Source organism: Carcharhinus amblyrhynchos, chromosome 1 (assembly GCF_965287045.1).
Source record: "Carcharhinus amblyrhynchos chromosome 1, sCarAmb.v2.hapA, whole genome shotgun sequence".
In the NCBI taxonomy this organism is placed as follows: Eukaryota; Metazoa; Chordata; class Chondrichthyes; order Carcharhiniformes; family Carcharhinidae; genus Carcharhinus; species Carcharhinus amblyrhynchos.
In genome coordinates this window covers 87,670,065-87,689,804 of record NC_137324.1, presented here as the reverse complement: position 1 = coordinate 87,689,804, position 19,740 = coordinate 87,670,065, and the positions used below count along the sequence as shown (strand labels likewise).

Here is a 19,740-nt window from a genome sequence, read left to right as displayed (position 1 = left end):
GACAAATGGAAGCAAATTGTCCACGGAATGACTTATATCAATGGGCCCTCAAAGTATAATACAGATATCGTAGACCATTAGTTGGTAACATAACTACATCCATTAGGACAAGGGCACCATGGTGCCACATTGGTGTCACAAGGCTCGATTCCAGCCTTGAGTGACTATGTGGAGTTTGCACATTTTCTCCGTGTCTGCATGGGATTTCTCTGGGTGCTTCCCACAGTCCAACAGTGTACATGTTAGGTGGATAGGTCATGGTAAATTGCCACTTAAGTGTCCAGATATGAGTAGGTTAGAGGGATTAGCAGAGTAAATGCAATGTGTTACGGGGATGGGACGGGGGGGCGGTGGAAAAGATGTTCTGGTGGGTCAAATGGCCTCCTCCTGTACTGCAGGGATTCTTTTCTATGATTCTAACTCCTCAAAAGAGGCCTTTGACCATATCTATGAAGTAATCAAAGACAGAACTGGTGTTCTTTCTCAGGGAGAGAAATTCTTCTAAATCCAAAATCCAGAAGTCTTTCACATTTAGTTTAAAGCAAAATAGATAACCAAATCAGAGGCTTAAAAGTGGTAGTGGACAAATATCATGACCTCAACACCACCATCACAGATTCTCAAGAAGAACATTTAAAGACAACTGAATTGTACTCCAGGACGTTTTGAAGTATTACTGTGGAAAAGGGCTGACTGTTATGCAGTTTCAGGCACAGAGTATAACTGTGGTGTGACAATTGTCACTGGACTAACTAATACCTAAAAATCTTACAGATGTACTGCAGCACAGTAAGACGTAAAATCCAAATCCTGTCAAAGCAAATCTTGGAACGTGTATTTTTCCAGGTTAATAAGGACAGCTTCTTTAAGAATCACTACACTCTCCCAGCAGCCAGTGAGCAAGATCCCATTTACACGTCAGGCAGAGGTCTTCTTATGGTGTTGATGGATGACTATCAGTTGTAGATTTACTGGCTTCAAAGTTAATCTTAAATACAACATCTAGTACTTTCAAGCTGACTGATACTTCTGATGTGAAGCAGATATTTAATTCTATGGTGAGCAGTTGACTTCCAAAAAATATACTTAAATCAGAAAACGGTTCTTCAGGCTTAAAAATTGGGAAAGAACTGCCCTGTTGTACTCAACATTGTAAAGAGATTTAGTTTGCTAAAACTGAGGGATTTTCTTTCACCAAACTGAAAAAAAATCAGTACAAATGCCTTACACAAGACTGCTTAAGCTTGAGGCACAGTCATGATTGGTTACATTGAGAAGCTGAGGTAGACAGATTGATATTGGAGCTTGAACATTTTCTGTCAAATTTACTCAATGGCAATTTCTATGATCTTCTGGCCATGTAAAATTATATTCATGCTAGCCACCTGTATTCTATTCAAATGATTGTTTGCAGTTACAGTTAATGTTCTCTACTGAGAAATCCACTGACTTGTCTACTTAGTTGTTTTTGTTACTCAAGCAGTAAACTAATAAATCAGAATGATACATAACGTGATCTAATATCCACTCTAACAGTCAAGGTCTTGTGTCCCTAAGGCTTCACAGCTGGTTAAGTGTAGACTACGGGGTTCCTACACAGGGATCCACGGACTCCTGAAGGCCCATGGAGCTGGCAGCCACCATGTGACCAGCAAACGCTGGTTTGAAGCAACATCCAAACAATTTCAAAAATTACTACAATAATCAAAAAGACCAATCACAGCAAGGTCTCTTGGAGCACTGGATGCCGACTGACGTGGTTTTGTTTGGGGAGGCGGTGTGTGTGTGTGTGTGTTTGGGGGGGGGGGTGTTGTTCAGCTTTGAAATGCACACGTGCCCGTACGCATGAGAGAGGAGGGGGTGAATTGAGTGTGTGCGGGAGGGGGGAGTGAGGATGTGCGGAAGACTGAGGGGAGCGCGGGAGGGGGGGGATCAATGCGTGTGGGAGAGGGTGACAAGTGCATGTGTGGATGTGGGGATCAGTTTGTGTATGAGCGAGATAGGGGGTGAATATGTGGGCATCAGAGAGCAGGGAAGAGTGTATTTGTGTTTGAGAGACAGAGAGAGGGAGGGAGGGAATGGGAGGGAGGGAGGGAGGGGAGGGGGAGGGAGGGGAGGGGAGGGGGAGGGAGGGGAGGGGAGGGGGAGGGAGAGGGAGGGGGAGGGAGGGGGAGGGAGGGGGAGGGAGGGCGGGGAGGGGAGGGGAGGGGCGGGGAGGGGAGGGGAGGGGAGGGCGGGAGGGGAGGGGGAGGGGAGGGCGGGAGGGGAGGGGCGGGAGGGGAGGGGAGGGGCGGGAGGGGAGGGGAGGGGAGGGGAGGGGAGGGCGGGAGGGGAGGGGAGGGGAGGGCGGGAGGGGAGGGGAGGGGAGGGCGGGAGGGGAGGGGAGGGGAGGGCGGGAGGGCGGGAGGGGAGGGGAGGGGAGGGCGGGAGGGGAGGGGAGGGGAGGGCGGGAGGGGAGGGGAGGGGAGGGCGGGAGGGGAGGGGAGGGGAGGGGAGGGGAGGGGAGGGAGGAGGGGGGGGGGATGGGGGGAGGGGGGGGAGGGAGGCGGGCGGGAGGGAGGGAGGGGAGGGGAGGGGAGGGCGGGAGGGGAGGGGAGGGCGGGAGGGGAGGGGAGGGCGGGAGGGGAGGGGAGGGCGGGAGGGGAGGGGAGGGGCGGGAGGGGAGGGGCGGGAGGGGAGGGGCGGGAGGGGAGGGGCGGGAGGGGAGGGGAGGGGAGGGGAGGGGAGGGGAGGGGAGGGGAGGGCGGGAGGGGAGGGGAGGGGAGGGCGGGAGGGGAGGGGAGGGCGGGAGGGGAGGGGAGGGGAGGGCGGGAGGGGAGGGGAGGGGAGGGCGGGAGGGGAGGGGAGGGGAGGGCGGGAGGGGAGGGGAGGGCGGGAGGGGAGGGGAGGGGAGGGGAGGGGAGGGGAGGGAGGAGGGGGGGGATGGGGGGAGGGGGGGGGAGGGAGGGAGGGGAGGGGAGGGGAGGGGAGGGAGGGGAGGGGAGGGGAGGGCGGGAGGGGAGGGGAGGGCGGGAGGGGAGGGGAGGGCGGGAGGGGAGGGGAGGGGCGGGAGGGGAGGGGCGGGAGGGGAGGGGAGGGAGGGGAGGGGCGGGAGGGAGGGGAGGGGCGGGAGGGAGGGGAGGGGCGGGAGGGAGGGGAGGGGCGGGAGGGGGCGGGAGGGGAGGGGGAGCAGGAAGGGGAGGGGGGGTGGGAGGGGAGTCGGGAGGGAGGGGAGGGGAGGGGAGGGAAGGGTGGGGGAGGGGGGAGTGCGGGCGGGGGGGGGGGGGGGGGGGCGCGTGCGCGGGGACCTCGGAGAGAGTGTGCGCGTGCCAGCTGGGTGTAGGTGTGAGATAGACATGGACGGGTGTAGGTGTGAGATAGACATGGACGGGTGTAGGTGTGAGATAGACATGGACGGGTGTAGGTGTGAGATAGACATGGACGGGTGTAGGGGTGAGATAGACATGGACGGGTGTAGGGGTAAATAAAAGAGATGCAAGAGTGAGTGAGTGTTTGTGTGCGTGCGCACGCACAGGGGTGGCAGGAGATAGGGAAAAATGTAAGACCTCAGTTTTTTTATTTAAAATGAAAACTTTTTCATTATTCCACATTATCCACTCCTAAGGTGTGTACTACCTCCAGCGGTTAATGTTAAGGAGAATGGGTGTATGGCTTGGTCAGGGTCAATGTGAGGGAGCTGTGTTGCTGGCAAACAGATTTGAGACTGCCTGCCTCTTCCTAATTCCTAACACATGCATAGATTATAGCTGCAAAATATTTGATTTTGGTGTTCACACCTATTTTATGGCAAGTGTGTGCAATTTTGGTCTCCTTTTTTGAGGAAGGATGTTCTTGTTCTCGAGGGAGTATAGCAAAGGATGCCACGGATAGTGGGATTGATATATGAGGAGAGACTGACTAGGTCAGGATTGTTTTCGCTGGAGTTCAGTTGAATGAAGGGGGATCTCGTAGAGACTTATAAAAGTCTAACAGGACTAGACAGGGTAGATGCAGGGAGGATATTCCTGATGGTGGAGGAATCCAGAACCAGGGTCATAGTCTAAGGATTCAGCGTAGACCATTTAAGACAGAGATGAGGCGACATTTCTTCACCCAAAGAGTGGTGAGCCTGTGAAATTCAATACCACAGGAAGTAGTTGATGCCAAATCATTTGATGTGTTCAAGAGGCAGCCGGATATTGCACTTGGGGCAAATGGGATCAAAGGTAATGGGGAAAAAGCAGAATTAGGCTATTGAGTTGAAGGATCAGCCATGATCGTAATAAACGGTGGAGCTGGCTTGAAGGGCCAAATGGCCTCCTCCTGCTCCCATCTTCCATGTTTCTTTGGCAAAACAAGAAGTGCTAAAATTTATGGGAATGCTTAGGGTTCCCCAATGCTTTCAGGAAATCAGGAGAGGTTCCATTACTCAAAAGGTTTGGGAAACCCTTGTGTTGGCCTTTGAATGATTCATAATGTGAGAGCATTGTTCAGCTTATGAAGCAATAAAGTTTACCAAGATACTACCAACTGTTAAAAACATACTTCAGAACTTCAAACACTTTTATAGCAAGCTTTCTTCTTCAGGAAATTAGGCCGAGACCATGGAAATTTAATGACCCATAGCGGGACATGAGGGTGAACTTGTAAAAAAATTGCCCTTAAAAAAGAATTACTTATCGTAAACACAGCAAGCTGCTCAGAGTAAGCCTATATTTCTACTTTTGGAAGATGTGGGCAGGGATTTACTAGTGATGTTAAAAATAATCTCAGGAACAGGCCAGTTTTTTTTTTAACTATTCTGTCAAGTATTCAGACAATGATCTGTGATAAGTGCATATGACACTAAGGCATTAACATGAGGGCCAATAGCACTACTCCTTGTTCATCTACTTCCATGTGAAAATAAGTGGGTCTTGCAGAGAACTTTGATCTATTCTTTAGGCATTCTCATAGAGGTACTACTGCCATAACCAAGGCAACAGACATCTGCACTTGCCTTTGCTACTTTGTAACAAGCATTTCAGAGAGGCAAAAGCAACCACTCCTAACTCATTATTAAATTTTCCATTGCTTTCCTCTGAGGAAGAATTAATCAAACCGATTTCGACTAATCAAAGAACAGAAATCAAAGAGCAGTATTGCATGCATCAGTGGGTTTATCCTACTGTTCCAAAGCATAACACATTGGCCCTCATGCTCCATTGGGTTACTTTTTCTGCTCCTTTGGTGACGTTGAATTGACACTCTGCTTTATATTGTTGTTTCCCAGAGTTATCATTTCTTGTAGATTACCAATTAAATAATTTCTTGCAGATTAATTAAATTTATGATGCATTATTTTTATATCACAAACTTGCAAATGATGACTAATACTAACAATGTATGGATGGAATGTTACACAAAAATATTCCTCAGATTTTCCTGCACTCAACCTGTCCATGGTATATGGAACATAACAGTTGAAGAATTAATGCTTTTTATATTTATTCATGTTTGCCGCTGTCAGCCAAGTAGAGCATCTTACAGGAGAAGTATTATATCATGGCAGGAAAAGAACTTCATCAACTTCCTAAAACAAATCTATTATTAGCAATATTTGTTCAGTCCACATCATTGGATCATACTCTATAAAACATAGCACTTTTTGGGTTGGGGAGTGGGAAAGAAATGTAGAAAAGACGAAAATGCATGAGTGAAAAGAAAAGCAAAAGCAATGGGGAAAAAATTTCACACTACATTTAAAAGATAAAAATGTGTCAATAATCATGCACAGGATCAAAAGGCATCCTTAACAGTGATGTAATTATGCAAAAAATCTAATTTCTGGTATTGTAAGTTTTTAATTTATGTACATTCAACTTTGCCACATACCTGAAGAACTACAAAGCCAAATAATTCAAGGTCAAAATGATTTTTCCTCTTTATTCCAGTTATCTCAGGAGCATGTCATATAAAGGTGGCAAAGGAGACTGAATGCAGCAAGGCAGAGTGCACAAATCTGGGAATGTGGTGAGGGGGTCTGTTTCCAAAATCTAGACAACTTTGCAGTTTGTATTTAACTGTAACAGAAAACTAGATTTTTTTTCAGTCTTAGCCAGTGATAAACAAGGCCCTTGCTGCAAGGCACCTGCAGGGTAGTTAATTAGGTAACTGGTTAGAACTGGTTCCCTAGCCAGCAGTGTTTGACTCATCTCACTGGAATCTGAGATACTATATTTACAGGTCTAGCACCCATATGAAATTGCAGCACACATGAAGTCACACTAAGATAGCAGCTCAAGGCCAACTGCAGTGAGACTGAGTGCTTAAATTAGAGAATGTGTTAAGTGAGGTAGTACGGTGTAGTGAGGGAGGAGGTGCTGCTCTGATCTTTTACAAAACGGAATGGTCAAAGGGAGGGAGCTGCAGACAGAGACATAAGAGCTGAAACCTACAGGCATTAATTAGGTGAGCAGGGAGGTAATTGCTGGGTTTTAAGTGTTTTTACCCCTCTAAAATGGGGCAGTACTGTAGTTTAAATTGGTACTGGGGAGTCACAGGTATTATAATAAACTAACAGCATAACTAGTTGAAATTTATAATAATTACAGATAATTGTTGAATAATAATTTAAACTTGAGACAAAATTGGTTACATAAATCAAATAAAGATGGCAGAGCAGGTGATGCATCCCAGTTGTAGCACGTGGGAGCTGGTGGATACCTGGATGCTCCTCATGGATACTTGTGTGCTCCACGGCAGCCACATCTGCATTAAATCTCTGCAGCCTCGAGGATCTTTGGCATTGAGTTGATGAACTGGAGTCCAAGCTTCATACATTGCGTTGCATCAGGATGCGGTAAAGTTGTCTGGACACTTTGTTCCAGGAGGCAGTCTCACCTCTTAAGCTAGGCATTTCAAATTTGTTCTGTAGTTAGGAGTAGGAAGTTGTGACTTTAAGAGGGATGGGTATGGGATCCCAGGAGAAGGAGCCCTGGTCTTTTAAAGTGTCCAATGTTCTTGCAGCTTGGGTGGACTAGAGCAAAGACTGCAGGAGGTAATTCAAGTCGGGGGAACAAAATGGAATGTAGTAGTCGGAGACAATAAGATGATGGCATCTATCCGTGTCAAGGGCAATGGACTGTGTTGTGATATATGTCACTTCTCAATTGAACATTATCAGGTATGGCTGTAGAGGCCAATTTCAGAGTGGTAGTCCCTTCCACAGACGAATAACTTTGGCTGGAGGTCAATTCATGTTTGTTCCTTCAGGCGGGCTCTCTTAGCTGTCATCTGGTCATTTCTTTTGTCCTCTGCGTTTTCCACGCCTTTCCTGACAGCTTGGCTCCAGCTATTCCAATCAGCAGTGAAGACTTCCCATACATGACTCTAATCCAGTCAAATCTGAGGTCTCATTTATAGAGTCCCTTGTATTGCAGACGTAGGTGACCAACTAGTTTTGTGCTGACAGCAAGTTTATCATAAACTATCTCTGGGGATACAGCTGTCATCCATTTTGCTCACATGACCCAGCCAATGGCGTCACTACTGACTCAAGATAGCAAACATGCTGAGGATCCTGCATACTAGTGCATTTCCATATTCACTATGCCTTGTGAAGAGAGACATAATGTTTGTCTGAGCCAGCAGAGGTGGAAGCTGTTCGGTAGTTTTTCTTGGCTTGTATATATATATGAGCTTAGTTAGAGGAAAATCACTGCTCATCAGACAGCATAATCACTGCTCGTCAGACAGCATGAATCCTGAGGGCTTTATTGCCTGCCTGGTAATGGGTTAAGGACATTTTCTGAGGATTGGAGAGGAACTTGGAAGGGGAAAGATCCAATTGTTGTGGCCCACTTGGATAGCAAAGACATAGATAGGACTTAGAAAGGGATTCTGTTGAGGGAGTATGAGCAGCTACGGACTAAATTAAAAAGCAGAACTACACAAGTAGTCAGTTCTGGATCACAATCTGTATCATGAGCAAATTGACATAGGGTAAGTAAGATCACTAAGTTGAATGCATGGCTAAAAGATTGGTGTGGGAGAAAAGAGTTTTAGTTCATGGGAAACTACTGGGGTAAGGAGCTGCAAATTGGCACTGCCTTCTCTGAACCAGTTGTTTTAACAACTGTACTGACAGTTGGGCTGTAGATAGGGCTTTAAATTAAATAGTAGGGAGTGGGAATGGTTCAGATAAGATGAGTTTTGGAAAGTTAAAGAGAAAGCCAAGGCACAGGGTAGCAATATGGGTAATTATACTGTGGGGATTGAAAAGAATAGAGCTACAACTATAAAGGTGCACAAGCAAGTAAAGTCAGAGTAGGGAAAAATAATGAAAAGACTGGCTTAAATGGGAATTAAACCATCAACCTCACAGGTAGAGAATGGAGTTGGAACACAAAGCTTGAGCACCATGTTTGAAGAAAAGCTAAGACTTTTCAAAGAAGTCCATTAACAACACGTTGAAATGCAATGCACCAGTATCTGTACCTTAACTGTGTGAACGAGCATGGCTGGATAGATGTAATTACTCTATAATGTAATTACTTTATGATTTTAAATCCAATTATGTAGGTTGGGCAATCAAATGATGACTAATCAAACAATAAAATATAGTGGTCCATTCTGTGGCATTGCCAAGTGATCAGAAACTGAAGAATGCTGTGGAACCCCTAAAACTTTACTTTTTAGTTTCATTGCTTAAATTAGGAAGAACTTGTGATAAGGTATTCAACATTTCAACAGGCACAAACATCAGATTACAAAAGTTAAGAAATCTGGATTATTTACATATTCTATCAAAAGGATCACATCAATGAAATTACAGCAAAATAGGTTTGCAACTTTATACCATTTAGTTATGTGACCTACTTACTTGCATTGGAGTCAAATTAACAATAAACAGCATTTGTAAGCAATGTGGAAATCCATTCAGATTCAATATCAACTGCTACACTTTGATTCCAAAAGACTATAACAAGAAAACCCATATACTTACTTGCTATAGCCATTAGCTTGGCAAACATTGAAGTATTATTAGCCTCTGACTGGAACAAAACAAAGGTTTAAAATTAGAGATAAAGTTTTTCTCCTGTCTAAAAGAATAGCAGGCATAGTATGCAGACAGTTCCAGATGCAGTTATTTCTGTTGCTTGGGTAGCTTTATTACTGCAACATAAGCATTTTGACTATTAATGTTAGCGTTAAAAATGTAAAAAAAGCTCATTTAAGAGACAGCTTTATGATCATTCCAACAACCAAGAATTAAAAAAAATACAGCTTCAAAATCAGAAAGGTACCTTGAAAATAGACAAATTAAATATTCCAATTATTCAATATTATCAATATAATCGGTTACAAATTATTAATGTAAAATAGCTTGGGTTTATCATTTGCTTTCCACCTTAGGATGTCACAAAATTTCTCATAGTTAATGTACTTTTGAAGTGTAGTCACCATTATGATGCAGGCACATGTGCAGCAACCAATTTAAATATTGTAATACCCAACAAACTGCAGTGGGATGACAGGCTGGAGAACCTGTCCTAGCAATTTGGTTGTTATTTACATGTTGGATAGCATAACATGACTGCCCTGCTCTTTCTAAATACTGCCACATGATTTTTACACCCACCCAAATGACAGACTGAATTTCTGCTCAGTGCCTCATTGGAAAAATGTAACTGCAGCATTCCTCCAATTCAACAATGCATTAAACAATCTAAATTATCTGATCAAATCATGAGTGGTGTTTGAACCCGCAACCATCTGAAATTAGGGAGGTGGAGATTAAAACTTCACTTGAAAGTTTTGTTTCCATACTGTACTTTAAAAAATCTGAACTAAATTACAGAAGAACAGCAAACATTCCAAACCTGATTCTATTTGGGTTTCTATCAATCAAGATAATGTACTCATCAAATGTTATTATAATGTTAATAAGACTTACAGCAGGCTGTTTGTGCAGGTCTAATAACTCCCGGACATGACTCCGTAGCATGTTTTGGCACTTCCACATTTCATTCAACGCTCTGGGGGCAAAATCAAGATTTGGAACTGTATTATAGCCTAATTCTACTTTTTCACACAGACACACACAACAAGCAGCCATTTCCCCTACAAATGCTGATTGTTGCATTAGAGAATAGCTATTCTAGCTGATCACAAAATTCTTCGAAAGAGTGTTTAGTTAGATCAGATCAGCCATAATCTCATTGAATGGTGGATCTGGTTCAAAGGGTTAAATAACCTATTCCTGTTCCGAATTTCCTGACTGGATTCTGGAGAGGGGAGAGTGGCAGGTGATGAGATACCTGGGGCAAATATCCCTTGCAGAAATTCATGCCATTATGCTAATTCAGTTATGCAATTTACCTCTCCCCTGCGCCATACATAAGGTTTCAACTTGCACTGAATGCCTCCATATTCATATAATTGCAGTGCTGAACATGCTTATTATTCTGTACTCAGAACAAGGCAATGTTTTTATAGTGGAAATAGAAGTTACCAGCTTTGAGGGATCACTGTCTCATGGGGTATGGGCTGTTATTGTTCATCCCTATACAACTGAGTGGTTTGCTAGACAATTTCAAAGGGCCCAAGAGGGAATTGCTGTGGGTCTTGAATCACACACAGCACAGAGCGAGTAAGGGTGGTGGATTTCCTTCCCTAAAGGATATTAGTGAACCAGATGACTTTTTACTACAATCTGGTAGTTTCACCATCTCCATGATTGATACAAGTTTTTTTGTTTCAGATTTATTTATCGCCCAAGCCCCTGGATTCCCTGTCCAGTAATTTAACATACTTCAGCTTTTCGAAGATGCAGCACTGATGAGGCATATTGTAAAACGATTTGTTTTGAGATGTTCTTAACTAGGTGTTTTTCCAGGCGGGTGGGGGGAGGGGTGTGAGTGGGTTTGATCACAACAATGCTTTTTTAAAAAATTGACAAAAATTTAATAAGAAAACACACGATACTATTTCAATCCAAAAAAAAACTAATGGTCTTTTCAACTACATGACACATTCTCAATGTATAGGCAAAAATGAAGATTATAGAACCTAATCAGTGTTACTTGTGGATAATGCTGGAATCTGTTATTGCGGAGGTTAAAGCAGGACACTTAAAAATCACAATAGAATCAGGCAGTGAACATGGTTTTATGAAATAGAAATAAAGTTTGACTAATTTATTGGAGTTTTTTGAGGAAATAATAAACAATGTGTTGTACTAAATTTCCAGAAGGCATCTGACAAGGTGCCACATCAAAGGTTACTACACAAAATAATAGTGCAACAGGGTAACAGATTAGCACATGAGATTGGTTTGCTAACAGGGAAGGCAGAGTAGGCAATATTGGGTCACTTTCAAGTTGGCAAGATAAAACAAGTGATTGCCACAAGGAACGATGGTGGGACTTCAATTATGTGCAATCTATATCAGTGACTTGGATTAAGGGACTAAATGTACATTTGCTAAATTTGCTGATGACACTAGGTAGGAGAGTAAGCTGTGAAGAGGACATAAGGATTCAGCAAAGGGACATCTATAGATTAAGCAAGTGGGCAAAAATTAAGCTGACGGAATAGATTGTGGGAAAATGGGAATTTGTTCACTTTGTCAGAAAGAGTAGAAAATCAATATGTTACTTGAATAGAGAGGGATTGCATAAAGTGGTTAGGAAGGCTAATGGACTGTTGCACTTTATTGCAAGGGGAATGTAGTACAAAAGGAAGGATGTTTTGGTGCCATTATTTAGGACATTGGTGAGACCATAGTACCCTGTACAGTTTTGATCTCCTTATTTAAGGAACAACATAATTGCATTAGATGTTCAGAGACTTTCAACCTATTCCTAGAATAGGAATAGGGTTACCTCATAAGGAAAGGTTGGATCAGTTAAGCCCTGTATCCATTGGAATTTAGAATGAGAGGTGACCTTACTGAGAGGGCATTACGAGATGAATGCTGAAAGGTGTTTCCTCTTGTGGGAGTGATAAGAACTAAGGGACATGATTTAAAATTAAGGGATCCCCCATTTGAGAATTCTCCCTCAGAGGACTGAAAATATGTAGAACTCTCTTCCCCAAAAAGTGGAGGAACCAGGGTCATTAAACATTGTTAAGGTAGAGATATATAGGTCCTTGACCATCAAGGGAATCAAAGGATACTGGGGGTAGGCAAGAAATTGGAGCTGAGGACACAAGAGTTACAATCAGATTAGCCACAATCTTATCGAATGTTGGAGCAGGCTTGAGGGACTAAATGTCCTATTCCTGCTCCTGATTTTGTATGTTCGTCTGTGAATGGAATATAATGTGAGAAAATATGAGATTATTCATATTAGTTGGAACAGGAATACACCGAATATGCTTAAACTAATTAAAAACCATTAAATGCTAGTATTCAGAATGATTTGCTATCACTGAACATGGAACAAAGTTAACATACAGGATCTCTAACATTTGTTAGGGAGGGACAACTGGTTGCATATAGCTTGAGGGGGACCACTCTGCAAGCATGGGACAAGGTGGAAAGCAGGCCTCAGTGGGATACCTAGGCCAGTATGAGGGTTGAACCCACATCGTTAGCACAAAACCCACAATAATCTAGCCAACCTGAGTTAACTGATCATGTTGCTCTTTATTGAAAGGGGGTTGGAGTGCTAGAGTAAGGAAGTTTTTCCCGAATTGTATGAAACTTTGATGAGACATAGACAGAGATCTGCACATGTACAGCTTTTGCTTTTCAGGTCCAAGGCAGGATATAATTGACTCAGAGGGGCAAATCAAAAGTTCACTAAATTTATTTCTGGGATGAATGGCTGTCCCGTGAAGAGAAAAATGGGCCTATATTCTGAAGTTTAGAAGAATGAGAAATGATCTTATTGAAAGATAAGATTCCAAGAGGGTCTGATAGGTTAAATTTGAAAGATTGGCTGGAAAGTTTTGGGTGTGGTCACTGAATAATGATTCAGATATTTAGCACTATGATAATTTTCTGTAATTCTGTAAACACTTGGATGACCCTAGGAAAAATGATGGGTGGTAATTTTCTCAAGAGAATGGCGTGTACATGCAGGTCAATTCTGAACAGTACAAGAAACTCAAAGTCAAGAGTTGCATGCATGCAGTATTCCACAAGATATTGGACCATTTCTCACAGGCAAATAGACAATGCTACTTTTTGTTGTGGTCCACTCTGAAATGCAAAGTGGGGAATTATTTGCTGAAGTGGAGTCAAGCTTGAAATTCGCATCGATTTCCCCAACACTGAAGTAGCAATTACAGAACTTAATGATCTATTCAAATAAATGACTGGTTCAACTTTAGCCTCCACTGCCCTCAAATGCCAAATGTTCTAAACAGCATCTATATAAACAATACTCTCCTCCACCTTCTTCAATATCAAGAAAGCATAAAAATGGTACTTTTGTTATAAGCTATCATTTTTTAATTTTGGGACAATAGAGAAAAACAATAATTAAAAGTAAGTAGTTATGTAATGTATGTGACTTCTTTAACCATGTTTCATAAATTTCGATCTCTGCACCTTAAGTATGAAAACTACTATGGATAACAAGGTCAATGGAAAACCATGATTGTTACTAGCTGCAAAATCAGTTGCAAGGGATCCTTGCATTTTTAAAAAATATAATTACTTTCCATTGTAGCCACTGGCCACCCCTAGTTTCCTCAAGATAGTGACAGTGAATCAGTGAAAGGCTTGCTGGCCCATCTTGAAGGCCGTTACAAATCACTTACATGGAGTAGACATGTTACATGTGACAGGTCCCCTCAGTGAATTCAATTGTTACAATAGCAACTTTCATGATTATGCTGGGTGACTACTTTAACAAATTGGGAAAACTTAAGTTTAAACATTTGGAAGGACATTACATTATTTAGACATTGGGACTTTCTTTTTAAGGAGGTCATAAGTTCACTTTGGCCTTGTCTAGGAAATCACAATTTCAGCTACCTGATCAGCATGGTACCTGGTGGGGGGTGTGTGTGTGGGTGGAGTGGCGGAGGGCATTATTTTCAATGGTTAAAAAGAAAAATTGTTTAATGATAAAGGGTAGTGATATATTGGACATCACCTGACAGAGGTGTTTAAGTTTTGAACCTATCATTTTGAACTCAGTTTTGGGAAATAAGCCAAGAAGAGAGGCTGCTCTAACCCCCATTCTCCAGGCCTTGTCTGGGTGGTTACCAACCTGCAGCCAGAGAATTCTCCTCTTGTCTGCATCTGGAAACGTGAAAAGCCAAGATGAGAAGAATTGATCCAGCTCTATATTTCCCTCTGAACCAGATGTCCAATGGTGCGAACTTCTAGACATCTACTGGAATCTTCCACATCAAAAACATTGAAACCCTCAAAATTCTATCCTTTGTTTTATAAAGCCTATCCTCCAAAGCCCAACTCTACAAAAACCCCTAGCTATTTGGCCTTTGTGTGTGTGAACATATTTACGTGCTGTGATAATCAAAAAAAGGGATAGTTATTCTGCCAGAGTGCAATTAGTTATTAACCAGTTCTTGCAAGATTTTTTAAACTTTTTGCTTTATAATAAATCATTCATTACGTTTACTGAAAGCAGCCTAGTTAAAGTATCCTTTATTCTGGGTCTAACAACAGCGAAGGTAAATAATTAGCTATTTTGGTGAATGAATTAAACTTTTAAACTAATGGTGCAGCCTGCTGAATACTGGGGTTAGAAAAACTGAGCACGCCTCCCATCCTGGTTGTAACAATATACTGAATTACTTCAGAACATGCGATGGAGAAATTTGAGCACAGGATCATTTTCCTGCTAATATGCACATATTTACTCCAAAATGAAAAGGAAAACTAGAAACATTTTTCACAGAGTTTCTTTACAACACAGAAATGCTCTACCACAAGTGGCCTTGAACACAAGGAGCACAAAACAATTTTAAATGGAATGGGGCAAGTGAAAGTAGAGAGAAAAATCCTGAGGGGAAACAGTGAGAGAAGATAACGCTAATGTGGTAAACTGAAAAACTGCTGTGGAGGGAACAAATTGGCTTAGTGTTAGATGGTTCTATTCAATTGCTTTATCATTGTTGAAATTCACTTGATGACAGCTACCATTGTGTTTTATATTGTGGGTAACATTTCTAGTACTTTTAGTTAATTTACTGCTGCATAAATCAGAGATCAGTTTCTTATGAGTTTCACTGTCTCAGCATCTTCTTACATTAGTCTCTTCAATTTTGAATTTGCCAAGTGTTTTTGTAGTCAAGATCAATAATTGATTATCATGACAACTTGTTCATGAACGTCTTGTTTTACACCAGAATTCTAAGACATTTCATTAAGTTCTGGATGTGCAAGAAACATCTGCCATCGCTTGAACTTAGCGCCGAAGGAAGAGCTGTGACTGAAGTCAATGCAGTGCACCTGGCCGACTTGTAGTTTCCAAGAATGTATGTTCTTTAAAGTATTCACCCTATTGCCACACATGGTGTAGAGGGGAGGAAATAGTGACCACCAGACAGAATAGGAGAAAAACACAGGTGCTTCAGCAATATCACTAGCCAGTGGCACTTGCTAAGCAATTTTCAGTTTTGTATACAGAAGGGTGTCTTGGCTCCTTGGAGGAATGCAGTTAAGAATCAAACCTCAACCACAATGACAGATTTGATTAATGTGTGGAAAAGACTAAAAGTATTAAGGATAAGGGAGTTGTTGGCTTGTGACAGAAATAGGCATTTTTGTAACTGCATAATTCCTGAATGGCATTGTTCCCTCTCTGGTGCCAGCATAAGGGATATCACCAAGCGAACAATCTGCAATGGGAAAATGATCAGCTAGAAGTTGTGACCCATGCCATATGTTGGAACCAAAATACATACATCAAAAAAGTATTAAACTCTTTCAGGCAAAGTTTTAGAAGCGAGGAAAAAGATTGTAAAACAGAACCTCAAAGGCAATAATCGCAGAATCACTTGCAGTGCCATGTAATACAGAATACAGAGAAGAATATGGTTTCAGTCAATGCACGGCTGGAGTAGCAGTGCAGGAGAGTTTCAGTCCCTTTGGGATCAATTCTAGAAGAATAATCAGCTGTGTGAACAAGGACAGGTTGTACCCGAACAAAGCTTGGACCAATATAAAGAGATAAACTAATATGTTGGGGGAAGGTTTAATTTTTCAGCAGGGAAGTAAACAGTAAAGATCAAAAATGAGATCACAGGATAGAGATATATATGTACTACAGTAAAATTAATACAATGAATTGCAGGAGCCAAAGTCCAGATCACAACAAACAAAACTGATGAACTACAGGCACAAATTGCTACACGGGATGATGGCAAGATTGCATTAAGAGCCATATGGCGCATACAAAGCAAGGAATGGATTTAATCTATATGTCTCCATATAGAAGCAAGCAGTGCTGGATCTAATTCTAGGTAATGAAGTCAGGTAAGGGGCGTATGTTATAAAAAGAGATCATTTAACTATGACCACAACATAATCTGTTTTAAAGTAATTCTGCAGAGACCAGAAAGTACCCAAGGTAAAAAGACTCAACCGGATCAGAACTAATTTCAGCAATTTAACAACAGCTTGCACTTATGCACTGCCTTCAGCATATTAAATATTCCAAGTGTTTTGCAGGAACATTAAAACAAAATATTATAGAGCTCAAGTCTAGGAAGCTAAAAGCACAGCTATTAACGGTGGAGCACTTGAAATCAGGAATGCTCCAGAAGCTGCAGTCAGAAGTGCAGATACCTCAAATGATTGTGGGCTACAGAAGATTTCAGAAATATGGAGGGACAAAGCTTTTGAGGGATTTGAACAAAAGGATGAGAATTTTAAAAACACAAGTGCTGGTAAAACTGGTAGCTAAAATAGGTCAGTACGCACAGCTAATCAATACAGGACACGAGCAGCAGAGTTTTGGATCATGTCAAGTTTGAGGAGGGGCAACTTGCGTAGCCAGCTGGACTGCATTAGAATATTTCGGTCTGGTAGTGACAAAGGAATGGTTTGAAGTTTCAGCATCAAGTGAACTGACGCTTATTAATGTGGACATAGAGACCCCTGCACAGGTAGAGTGGAAAAAGTGATTGCAGGATAAAGCAGCAAAATGGAGCAATGGAGAACATTAAAAGGAAGGACCATTTACATACAAACTAGCATATTTCTTTGAAGGGAAAAGGTAGAACATCAAAAGCTATTTGACAGGAGAAATAAAACTTAAAAGAAAAAAGGGGGCAAGATTTGGTTAACATCAGGTGCAAGATTAGAATTAGGTGGGAATTTAAAAAGTTGATATGGGGGCAGAGGAATTCTGAGAAACAATTAGCAGAAAACAGTAAATAGAACACCAAAATATTTTAACAAATATAAGTCGTCTAGATGGTTAGCTAGGAAATAAGCAGGATCTATTTGATGATAGAAAGGAACACTTTCATGGACCTATTTGATGACACAAAGAAACATTTTCATGGGAAGGTCAAAGCCATGACTAAAATATTAAACTAGTATTTTGTGCCTCTTCACAAAAGTAAAATGATGGGAAGATTAGATGAAAGGAGAAGGAAGTAGGTTATGGATAGAATAGTAAATAGAGATGTACTAAAAGATTACCATTACTGAAAGTCACTAAGTCACATGGTTCCAACAGAATGCATCCTAAGTTGGTGAAAAAAGCAATATTAGAATTATCAGAAACATTGATTGTGACCTTTCAATCCTCACGAGATACAGAATATGTACCAAAGGACAGGGAAGCTACTAAACGTTATAGCATTATTCAAGAAAAGGGAGAGAGATAAACCAGGAAACTACAGGTCAGTCAACCTTACAATCGGCAGTGAACAAATTACAATCACCAGGAGCAAAATAAACCTGAATTTGGAAAGGTATAGGTTAATAAAGGAGAATCAGTGTGGATTTGAAGGAAAATTTTGCATAACTATCTTACTTGAATTCTTTGATGAAGCAACAGAAAAGGTTGATCAAAGTAGCACAGTAAATGTGTACGGACTTCAGTAAGGCATTTAACAGTGCCACAAAAGAGACTGAGATTAAAAAAATGGAAGCTCAGGAATTCTTCCATTCATAATTTTCATCGTTCTGTAGAACATTAAACCTGATCTAAAATAGTACTCACTTTACTGCATTTGGGTCCAAGGAAGCATAAAGGTAATAGAGACACTTCATTCTTTCTTCTGTCTCCAGATTATGTGGAACAAGATACTGAGCGAAGATTTTTTCAACCAACAACCTAGCCGAAAAGGAAAACACCAGTTGCATTATGAGATAAAAGGTTGGTTAATGTTAGATATACATATGGGTAGTTTATAAAGTATTAAACTACTGCATATGACTCCAGACCTAAACAACGTCTATGTACTTGTTTGTCTCCCAACAGTGCCAAACACATGCAACTCCAAACACTACCGGATTCTGACTCCATCACTGCTGCACTGTGCCCCAGTGCCAAATTGGAAATCTGAACCCCCATCCTCAGGCTCCAAGATTGTGTCAGCATCTTCCCAGTGTTTTCTCACTGCAGAAGCAATTTCTATGCCAAATCCTTAGACATCTCCGTAATCCCAGCTTTGACAAAATCATACAGACTTGAAACATTAACTGTTTCTCTCTTCACAGATGCTGCCATCCTGCTGAGTTTTTCCAGCAATTTTTGTTTTCATTTCTGTAATCTGAGAACCTGCATTAGAAGCTTCTTAGGTAAATATATTATCAAATCAGATCATCATCCATGCTGTCCACAGCGTTAGACATTTAAGAAGGACAAAAGCGTAATGCTGGGCAGCATCACTTACCAGCACTGTGGCGGCTCTGGTATTTGGAAGCACCTGGAAGGTGGCCTTTTCTGTGATGGGATCTTGAGGGTCTATCTAGCAGTATTTTCGGGGAGGACTGGAGAGAAAGAGAGAGAGAGCAGTTCTAGGAAGACAGCATTCCTAGAAACTATTTCCACTGCTCAATGTATCCGCAAACCTCCACGATATAATGCTAGGCCTCAGTTCTTATTTAACTTCTGACTCACTAAACAATGCCACACAAGATCTACAAATATACTCCCATAAGGACCTTCAAAGTAAGTTTTAATTGCCAATTTCAATATTGAAACCTTTTCAAGTGCTCTGCAGTCACATCATCGACTAAAGAAAAATAAAAGGAAAAATGCTGGATAAATTCAAAGAAAACCATTAAAAATGTATTTTGAACAAAATTAAGCTTCAAGAAAATGAAACAGCTATATCACAAAGAACAATTATTTACATTACTCAAATGTGCCTCAGTTGCAGTTCCAAATGCTTGGGCAATCAAAAAACACAGCTAAAGAGTAAGATGAAAATTTACACCACATTTTTTTTGAGCAGAATCTCTCTTGTGAAGAGGTCCTATTAAATTTGTGTGCAATTTCTGGATTCCTAATTTTCAAATGGAAACTCTCTATTGATGATTCCAAAACAATCCTGAACAGATAAATGGTACCCAGAACAATCCTTCAGGCACTTGCTGTCATCTTTGGATCGGAGCATACATAGCCCAACAAAGGGACAGATTTTATTGCAAGATGGACAGTGAATACGGTGAGTGAAAATGATAGTTAATTAATTTGGTATACCAGTGTGCATACAGCATATCTGACGTGTCAACTGGAGCATAATATATGAAAATGAGAGACTGCCCATTTTAGTAGGAAGAACAGAAAAGCAGAATATTAGTAAAATGGAGATTTACTGCAGAATGCTGCA

General features: G+C 41.6%; 1 protein-coding gene and 1 long non-coding RNA gene across 5 annotated transcripts in view; one reads left to right on the top strand and one right to left on the bottom strand.

Moving 5' to 3' along the window:
- Nucleotides 1-19,740, bottom strand: part of pds5a (PDS5 cohesin associated factor A) — a 219,673-nt gene that overhangs the window by 80,549 nt on the left and 119,384 nt on the right. For all 4 annotated transcript variants that reach the window (XM_080188570.1, XM_080188561.1, XM_080188579.1 and 1 more), the window contains exons 13-15: nucleotides 18,123-18,236; nucleotides 9,917-9,998; nucleotides 8,966-9,014 (exon numbers count right to left, since the gene is read on the bottom strand). In XM_080188570.1, the coding sequence (XP_080044696.1) occupies nucleotides 8,966-9,014; nucleotides 9,917-9,998; nucleotides 18,123-18,236 (245 nt within the window). The remainder of the gene's footprint in view (nucleotides 1-8,965; nucleotides 9,015-9,916; nucleotides 9,999-18,122; nucleotides 18,237-19,740) is intronic.
- On the top strand, nucleotides 6,309-19,251 carry LOC145342946 (uncharacterized). Its single transcript, XR_013886664.1, has 3 exons — nucleotides 6,309-6,429; nucleotides 18,191-18,278; nucleotides 18,384-19,251. It is a non-coding gene; the product is annotated as an uncharacterized LOC145342946 (long non-coding RNA).